Source organism: Rhinopithecus roxellana, chromosome 15 (genome assembly GCF_007565055.1).
Source record: "Rhinopithecus roxellana isolate Shanxi Qingling chromosome 15, ASM756505v1, whole genome shotgun sequence".
NCBI classification, from domain to species: domain Eukaryota; kingdom Metazoa; phylum Chordata; class Mammalia; order Primates; family Cercopithecidae; genus Rhinopithecus; species Rhinopithecus roxellana.
In genome coordinates, this window is record NC_044563.1 from 13300804 (window position 1) to 13310727 (window position 9924).

General features: G+C 53.2%; 1 protein-coding gene across 1 annotated transcript; it reads right to left on the reverse strand.

The window, feature by feature from the left end:
* Positions 1-4695: 4695 nt before the first annotated feature.
* Positions 4696-7942, reverse strand: GAL3ST3 (galactose-3-O-sulfotransferase 3). The gene is made up of 2 exons (XM_010366435.2): positions 7818-7942; positions 4696-5866 (listed from the first exon to the last, which is right to left on the reverse strand). Exons 1-2 carry the CDS (start codon positions 7940-7942, stop codon positions 4696-4698), a joined length of 1296 nt encoding a protein of 431 aa, XP_010364737.2.
* Positions 7943-9924: the final 1982 nt, after the last annotated feature.

A 9924-nucleotide genomic window follows, 5' to 3' on the forward strand; every position in this document is an offset into this window, starting at 1 on the left:
TTTCTGCATCTACTGAACCAATTTTCAAGTGGGTTCCAGGACCAAGGCCAGGGTAGCCTTAAGATTCAATTCAGTCTGCTGCAGAATGAATATAGCAAATGTAGCCATATTCCCAGCCCCAGATTGGGCTTCAGCAAATCAACCACAACATAACCTTTGATAGGAGGAAGACTGGTTTGCAGCTGGAAGTCAGAGGCCTTCCCAAAACCATAGGCATAGAAACCATGAAGGAGGGACTCCAAGAGGTCCATGTCGCCAAAGCTGTTGACAATCTCATTCCAGATATCCAGATACTCTGGGTGATGCCTTCAGGCTCTATCCCCTCAGGATCATTGTGTTTGGACTAGGAATCTTGATTCATACACATGATCCTTAGAAACTAGCCAATCTGAACTTCTCTTTCTCCTTCCTCTTCTTTTTCTTTCTTTTCTGAGATGGAGTCTCGCTCTGTCACCCAGGCTGGGATGCAGTGGCGCCATCTCAGCTCACTGCAACCTCTACCTCCCAGGCTCAATCAATTCTCCTGCCTCAGCCTCCTGAGTAGCTGGGATTACAGGCACCCGCCACCATGCCCAGCTAATTTTTGTATTTTTAGCAGAGACAGTGTTTTACCATGTTAGTCAGACTGGTCTGGAACTCCTGACCTCAATCTGCCTGCCTCAGCCTCCCAAAGTGCTGGGATTACAGGCATGAGCCACCATGCCCGGCCTCAATCTGAACTTCTAAGCATGACATTCAAGGGCTTTCATAATCTGGCACTGGCATATTTCTCCCCAGCCAGATGGCCCAGCATCCCTGTCTCACAGGGCCCAGCATCTCTGCATGTTGCATGTATTGTTCCCACTGTCCAGAGCCCCTTCCTCCATCCCTGTTCTCATCTGGGACATCTCTTCTCCAGAGAACCTCTCCTGACCTCAGGCAGGCATTCCTGTCCTCTTTGCTCCTTACACACTTTGTGCTTCCTATATTCATGAAAATCAAGGCTGGACTGGGTGCGATGAGTCACACCTACAATCCCTGCACTTTGGGAGGCCAAGGCAGGAGGGTCACTTGAGTCCAGGAGTTTGAGACCAGCCTGAGCAACATACTGAGAACCCTGGCTCTACAAAAAAAGTAAATAATTATCTGAGTATGGCGGCATGAGCCTATAGTCCCAGCTACTCAGGAGACTGAGATGGGAGGATCACTTGAGTTTGAGGCTGCCGTGACCTATGATTGCACCACTGCACTCCAGCCTGGGCAACAGAGTGAGACCCTGTCTCAAAACAAACAAACAAACAAAAAGTCAAGGCTGCTCATAGTCCATACCATGGCTTTGGGGAAAGTAGAAAAAGTCACCCCTTCCTCAAAATGCTTTCTTCCATCTGTGGAAAAACTCTTCTAATAGATGTGTCAAACTATAACATCTACAACATGAAAGATGTTGACCCTGGAGGAGTCCTGATGAAACCAGAGATGCCATCTTGGGAGAACCTCTGTGTGCCAGGCCCTGTGCTAGGGGCCTGTTTATTTCACAGGTGAGGAAAGCGAGACTCAAAGGCTAAGTTCAAAGTATGTAACTGGTAGATGGCAGAGCCAGGGTTTGAACTCCAGAGCCCCAGTGGTTAATCACAAGGCAAGATCATCCCCATTGAGTCATTGTTGGCCAGGTTTGCTGCCTCCATATCTTCTCTAGACCTTAGGGTGAGCTCCTTAAGGCAGGGACCACGTTTCACTCACTGCCAAAGTTCTGGGACCATTCTAAGTAGTCACAGAGTGGGCAGCACCCAGTGTTTGTTGGTGGAAGGAGCCTCTTTGCAGGAGTCCTAGGGGTTGTGGTCTCAGGGGCTGAGGCCTGTTCCCCTGGGTTGTGGCTGAAGCTGGAGATGTTCCCACCAAAGAGTTCCAGAGCCCCTGCTCAGCTTTAGGATTTGCCCTTGCCCCTGAGTCAAACAGAGAACCCTCTCCTAGTACCTGATGATTCCATTTGCCCCTGATTCCAGATTTTTCTGAGACCAGAGTTGTGCTCTCTACTGAGGTGGGGCAAAGTTTATAAAGGAGGGCCCGCCTGCCTGGCGGCCAGGGAGGCCAGGGGAGGCCTATTGCAGTGGTTTGGCTGTTTGTCCCTTAAACCTCATGTTGACATTTGATCCCCAATGTTGGAGGTAGGCCTAATGAGAGGTGTTTGGCTCATGGGTGTGGATTCCTTATGAAAAGATTAATGCCTTCCCTGAGGATTAAGTGTGTTTTTTCACTCTCAGTTCCAAGAGCTGGTTGTTAAAAAGACCTGGCACCTCCTGTGACCCCCTTGCTTCCCCTGTGGTCTCTGCATACTTGGGGTCCCCAGCAGAAGCAGCCTGAGACCCTCACCAGATACAGATACCAATCCTGAACTTTCTAGTCATCAAGGTTGAGTCAAATAAACCTTTTAATTTACCCAGCCTCAGTCATTTCTTTATGGCAACACATAATGAACTGGGACACTTATCAAAGCAGACTTGGCCAGGCATGGTGGCTCATGCCTGTAATCCCAGCACTTTAGGAGGCTGAGGTGGGCAGATCACCTGAGGTCAAGAGTTCGAGACCAGCCTGGCCAACATGGCGAATCCCCATCTCTACTAAAAATACAAAAATTAGCCGGGTGTGGTGCCAGGCACCTGTAATCCCAGCTACTCAGGAGGCTGAGGCAGGAGAATCCCTTGAACCTGGGAGGTGGAGGTTGCAGTGACCCGAGATTGCACCACTGCATTCCAGACTGGGAGACAGAGTGAGACTGTCAAAAAAAAAAAAAAAAAGTAGATTTAAAGGCATGTCTGAATTTTCCAGGCCAACTGAGGGCAAGGTGAAGGATGTTCCCAGCAGAGTTACGACCAGAGGCTAGGGCTGGGGGTGCAGATGGAGACAATGGCAAGCACCTTATTGGCTGGGGGCCAGAGGACACCTGTTTTTGGACAGAGCACTTTGAGTCTGGTACAATTCTTTACTGCTGCTTAATGTCAGAAAAATAACTATGCTTTTGCATGATTCTAATTATTGCCTTTTTCAGAGCTCTGCTGGTAAAAAGTGGGGTGCCATACCAATAGTCCCCTTCAAGCCCAGCATGTCATGCATCCTGCCAACCAATCACTGCAATGTTCATTGTCCAAACAGGTCAACCGTTGTTTCCATGAAAAACAGGATAAAGAGTTGCTGATAGCAATGTCTTGGTTCTTCCCTTTACGTTATTTTGGGGGAAGGTGCTGGGAGTCAGCCTAGCTTGTGGTATGTGACCTGTTTTATTTGAATGGCACTACAGACAGCGCTTGTGAGCACAGACTTTGAAGCCACACTGTCTTGGTTCAGATCCTAGTGGCCACTTTCTGGCTGTGTGACCCTGACTTAATCTCCCCCAAGTTTCAGTTCCCTCACCTGGAAAATGGCACCCATCTCCAAAGTTAATATACATAAAGCCCTTAAACGGTAGCTGGCACATCGTAGACCATAATAGCTATTGTTTTTATGACTTGTCCAGATATGTCGATATAGCTCTGAAGAAAGTAACAGAAAAAGTCCCGATTCTCTGCTAGTCAGTCTAAGGGAGATTTCACCTCGAAGTGCTGGGTATCTTGCTGTGTTAAAGGAAATCGCAGAAAGGGATTGGTCTTCATCTGAGTCTGAGTTGTCTTCTTGTGAGGGAAGCAGGCCATTAGTGAAGTCAGTGATTCACAGGGGGAGGTCAAATTCTGAGTTAGGCAGCTCCTTACCTGAAAATGATCCTCCTTCCACCCAAGGAGGTGTTTTGCTCTAATCCCTCCAGTCCTTCCTCTTTGCTTACCTGCCTTGCTCCTGTTCCAAAGTTTCCCCATGAGCTGCATGAAAATAAGGCCCTATCTGCCTGGTTCACCTGTATCTCCAAGTTACAGAGATGATGCTCAGTAAACGTTGCAGAATTTTGTGAAAAAGAACGATGTGGAAAGTGAGTGGGGCTGAGGTGGCCAGTCTGTGTTGGGGGCCTAGTCAGTCAAGCAGTTGAGGAGGGTTGTGGGCCTATGCCAGGTAGCGGGGGACCTTGAGTCCACGCCCGCATCCTCATGGCTCCAGCCACAGCTCCTCCTGGGAATCCGTTTCATCCTCAAATGTTGGGAATCCGGCTTCTATGACTGACATACGACTCGCACATTTTAAAGATGTTTTATTAAAAAAAAGAAAAACCAACCAGACAAAAATCCCAACCCAAGAACTCTTGGTTCTGAGAGCCTGGGAGCAGCTTAGGTCTGTGGGGAGGGTAGAACCTGGAAGACAGAAAAGTATAGGGAGCCTCAAGCCCTGGGAGGGAGAGCAAGAGCAGCCTTTCCCCAGGGCTCAGCCTCTCTCCGCGGGGCCTGGGCTTATCCACTTGGAAAAAACAGGTCGGGGGCGCTCAGCCCCCAGAAAAAGGCAGAGTGAGCAGTTCTGGACAGCCCTCAGGCCTCTAGTCAAAATCACCAACCAGCTGGGAAGAAGAGGGTGGCCCAGTGCTGGATCCAGCCTATCAGTGCCGTGCCCGAAGGCGGGGTTCAGCCCACGATAGGGAGGCGTACCCCAAAGTTCAGCGAGGGACTCAAGCCCCTTGAAAAAAAGAGCTCTCATGGGGCAGGACATGGAGGCAGCCCCTGGCTGAACTCCTGGGAGGGCAGGGCAGGACCCAGGACCCAGGACCCAGGACCCAGGACCCATACTCCTAGAGGCCTGCGGAGCTCAGGGACCCTGAGGGCCGCGAGGCAGCACTCGGATGGGCCGAGGCGGGGGATTGTCCAGGACGGGCTCGGGCCGAGCCCGCGCACCGCCCCGGCGCTTCTGCTTGCGCAGCAGGTAGTTCGAGTACTGGACCTCGGGCATGGCCAGCTTGAGGCAGGCCTCGGTGGCCAGGCCGGCGCCGCCGCCAGGCAGGTCGTAGCCCATAATGTCCACCTTGCGGCTGGGCTGCCACGGCTGCAGCTGCTTGGTGCGGATCTGCGCGGCAGGCCGCAGCACTGGCTCATCCCCAAAGCAGCGCCGCAGTAGGCGCTGGCGGGCCTCGCGCAGCTCGCGAGCCTCGCGCTCCACGCACGCGCGGCCGGCGCGCGCCACGCGGCGCCAGAAGGTGGCGTTGAAGTGGTCGTAGAGGCCGGCGTCCAGGGCGTTCCAGGTGCGCGCCGCCCGCGCCAGCGCCGCGGGGATGGCGGCCAGGCGCGAGCTGGCGGCGCGCGCGTTGAGCTTGGCGTAGAGCACGTCGTCCAGGTCCCAGGCCAGCAGGCGCCGCAGCAGCACTAGGGACTCGTCGAAGTACTCGGCGATCATGACGAGCGAGAAAACCTCCTCCACCTGGCGGATGAGGCCCGCCAGGTAGGCGGCGTCGTCGCGCGGACTGCGCTCATTGTCGCCGCCCAGGTCGTAGGCCAGCGTGTTGTGTGCGAACATGGCGAAGTGCTCGCCGGCGCGGTAGTAGGCCTCGGGCGTGCGCAGGAAGGCCTCGAGCGAGGCGTTGGGCACACGCCGGAAGGCCGGGCAGTATTGGTTGTAGTAACTGAAGAGTGACTCGAACATGGCGGCCGGTTCGCGAAGGATGGTGACATAGACGGTGCCGGGCGGCATGAGGCGCTCCAGCTCCGCACGGTCGAAGCGCAGGTGGCTGGCCAGCACGTGCGGCGGCCGCGTGGCCGGGTGCACGAAGTGCGCCGAGAAGTTGCGCGGGTAGCAGAACTGGTGCTCGCAGCTCGGGTGCGGCAGGGCCACTGTCAGGTTGTGGCGCTCGGCGAAGCGGAACAGGATGTTCTGCACCGTCGTGCCTGCCGTCTTGTGAGTCTTCAGGAAGGCCACGGTCATGTGCTTGGGGCGCGGCGGCGAGTTCCGCAGAGGAGGGCAGCTCAGGGGGAACAGCTTGGGGTACCTGCCAGGCCCAGGGGGTGTGCAGAGAGGAGGGTGTGAGGGGGCTGCTGCTTGACCCCTGGCCTTACCCAAGGACTGTGGGATGCCCCACGGTGCGGCCCGCCTAGTCTGCACTCATGGAAAGGTCGAGGGCAGTGCTGGGTAACCTCTAAGATGCCCCCTATGTTACCTGCTAGCCTCCTGGTATTCACGCCCTTGAGTATTCCCCTCACCTGAGTTAGGCTGGACTTATCAGTGCATCTAAAGAGAAGAGGGCAGAAATGATGGGATGTCACTTCTTAAATTTCATCATAGAAAGTGACTGGCTGGTATCTTGGTGTCTTTCAATCCGGGATGACAGATGCTGGGGTAAGCAAGCTGCCATATAGTGGGCAGCCCTATAGGGAGCTACCACTAAGTGGGAAAAGCCCACAAGGACCTAAGGCCCTCAGTCCATCAGCCCGCTTCAAGACCTGAAGTGAAGCCTGTCAAAACCACGTGAGTGAGCTTGGAAGCTGCTCACTTCTAATCAAGCCTTCAGATGAGACTGCATCACCAGCAAACACCTTGGTTGCAACTCTATGAAAGACCTTGGTCCAGAAGTTCCCAGTAAGCCGCACCTGGCTTCGTGACCCACAATAACAGATGTTTGTGTTTCCAGCTGCTAAGCTTTAAGATAATTTGTTTATGCAGAAATAAATAAAGGACAAAGACCCCTGGAGATCTTTGAGGAATCCCACTTTGTATATGTAGAAACTGAGGGCCAAAAGGAGAACGATCACTTACACAAAGTCTAGAGACAACTCACATGGTTACTAAATCCTTTTGTTCTTTCTCATTTTTACTCTTTAACTGGCTCCTCACTTTGTAGATGGTTGGCACTGGGCTCTGCAGCAACCCATTGTTATGTTTTTCTTAAGGCCTCTAAAGCCTCATTCATTCAGTCATCAAATATTTTTTGGGTCTCCACTATGTGCCAGGTTATGCTAGGCTCAAGAAATACAGTAATATACAAAACAATAATCATAGCCCTCGTGAAGCTTTCATTTCTGTTGCTTCATTCTTAAAATATGGGTGTTTGGGATTTCAAACCAGCAAATTATCTGGCAAGGGGGGCTGGGCCCATTCACACCATTCTCAGGGGCAGACAGTGTAGAAAATGGGGACATCAAGTCCCCGAAGAGGTGCAGGGATTTGTTGGGCTCACACAGTGAGAATAGGGTCGGGGTTCCCATGAATCACATGGTATCCTGTATGAGGGTGACTGGCTGCGTCATACACATCATGTCTCACTTTATTTTATTTATTTATTTATTTTTTGAGACGGAGTCTGGCTCTGTCGCCCGGGCTGGAGTGCAGTGGCCGGATCTCAGCTCACTGCAAGCTCCGCCTCCCGGGTTTACGCCATTCTCCTGCCTCAGCCTCCCGAGTAGCTGGGACTACAGGTGCCCGCCTACTCACCCGGCTAGTTTTTTGTATTTTTTTTTTATTAGAGACGGGGTTTCACCGTGTTAGCCAGGATGGTCTCGATCTCCTGACCTCGTGATCCACCCGTCTCGGCCTCCCAAAGTGCTGGGATTACAGGCTTGAGCCACCGCGCCCAGCCCCATGTCTCACTTTATAGATGCGAAAACTGGGGCTCAGAGAAGTGAGGGGACTTGGCCTTGCCTAGCACTAGGGAAGTCGTGTGAAGTTGTTTCCACTGTGGAGATGCTTAGCTGCATGCTGTGGGAAGGAGTTGAGCTGGATTTGGATCTCAGCTAACTGATTCTGTAACTTTGAGCAAGTCACTCAACCCTTTCATTGAAGAGCAGTCCCTGTCCAGAGAGGCTGTGTGGCCCTAAAGGGAAAGCACATTCAGAATAGAGGGAAAGGGCCAAGCCTAGCAGGACTCTTCTGGCAGGTGGAAGAACTGGGAGGGGAGCTCTGGCCCCCTGGGGCCCCGCCCCCTCGCCCAGGCCACGCCCCCTTACCAGCTGAGCTGCGCCCCCTGGTGGATGAGAAGGCTTACGGTGCTGCACCCTAGAACCAGCAGCAGGATTTTCCGGCGGCTCATCATCTTGGTGGCCTGCTGCAGGCGCTGGAGGATGGGTGGCATGGCGGAGTACCCACCCCTGGACCAGCCAGGGTCTCGCTATCCAGGACTCCCTTCACAGGCACTCATGGGGGATCCTGTGGCTCTGGTAGCAGGGCCAGTGTTCCCGAGAAGCCTGGCAGAAGAAGGCAGATGGGTTTGCAGTGGGCAGAGGAGATGGGCTCTGGGCCCCAGCAGGTCTGATGCAAAGAGCTCCAAGAGGTGGGGTGAGCAGAGAGGCCAGGGCAGATCAGATTCCTACCTCCTGCTACCAAGACCCTATCTCCTCACTGCTCCAGATAACCTAGTCTTGGGTGGAATTACATGGTCTGGGGTGTAGCCAGCCCTTCAGGCCGTAGCCACTCCCACCCCTCAGCCCTGTCTCTGTCTCTCTGCCTGCTCCTAACTCATCTTTGTCTCATGGTCATTTGTACATGTCTCCCCAGTGGAGTGGCTTCAGTGCCAGGGCTTAGCTCAGAACAAAGAGGTCTCAACTCAAAGTTTCCTCTCCTCCAGGACTCCTTGCACAATTGCTGTAGCCCAGGGTTTGTCCTAACTCCCCAGAGAAAACGAGCTTCTCAGAAACCCTGATCAGGCCTTCACCTCCTTGGATCGATACGGCTTTGAGTCGATACTGCAGGCTTACTCTATGTACTATGTTATTACATACTTATTCCCATTTAGTCCTCACCATAGCCCTGACATAGGTATTATTCCCACTGTACAGATAAGGAAACTGAGGCTCTGAGAGATGGTATCACTTGTCCATAGCTACACAGCTGGTAACAGTAGAAATGAGATTCATACCTGCTGTTTCTGGCTCCGAAGTCCATGCCCTTAGGCACTGTATATGCTATTTCTGTAGAGAACTGATTTCCCCAACCTTGCCCTAGACTCTGGCAATTCTGCATGCTTCTGAGTCCTGAGTGCTCCTAGCTGGGCTCCTGACCTGAGGGCCCAAGACTGAGAAATTCATGAGGGAAAGAAGGTCTTGAAATTCTGGAGCCCTATCTGGATTCCGTCCCCAGACACCTGAAACCCAGGCAGCCCCATCAGCTGACTCTGCAGGGAAAAGTGCCTGACCAAAGCAATGGGATGGCAGCCTGGGCGGGGGTGTGGGTCGGGTAAGAGGTGGCTCCTGCTTGTTGCCCTACTGAGGATCTCCAGGAGAAGGTGAGCTTCCATCCCAGGTAAGCCCAGGAGTGAGAGAAGGGAGGAGGGCTTGGTCTCGCACAAGTCTCCTTTCCCCACAGGAATGCCTTGGCTTAAGGGCAGCCCAATCCTGGGCAACTTCTGTGGAAAGTCCGCTTCAGCAGTGATGCCTGTCCCCAGGCTAGGGTGGGGCCTTAGTCTCCAGGTTCAAGTTCAGCTTCAGCCCTCACACATATCCTTCTCCATGGGGGAGGGGGAGCCTGGAACTTGATGGGCATGTGCATGTGGAACTAGGACACCTGGGTCCCAGGAGGGGTGAGGTAATGAGAAAACCCTTTTGATCATCACCTTTTCCAGGAGCCCTGGGCTTGGCTTCCAGTCTCTCTTCTTGACCCCACTGCCTTAATCCTGGATTACATTTAAACCTGTTTGGGTGGAGAGATGTCCTGCTTATGCCTCCCCTTCTCTCTAGGCCTTATCGCTGCTTCCCTCCACCTGCCTGCAGACAGACTTAATCCGGCCGGAGCCAAGGGTGAAGGGTCCAGTCACAGAGGGCAACCAAGGGCACAGCAGAGGAAGTCTAAGGCCTTCCCTGTTTCTTCAAGGATTGCTGGGGCAGAGAAGGGCTGGCCTGGCCTGGCTGGGGCTGCTTGCAGGAGGAAGTGAGAGCCCTTGGCCCTCTAAGGATACACACCTTTTTCCTCTGTCATTCCTGCTGCTTAGAGAACTTGGTGATTAGACAGAAGTGTCCCAAGAGGGGAAGGGGTGAGTCTACATCCACTTTCGCTAAACTTGCAGAAACCACAATATTTCTCAGAGGATTCAGAGTCAGCCAAGGAAGTCAAGCCTAGCTA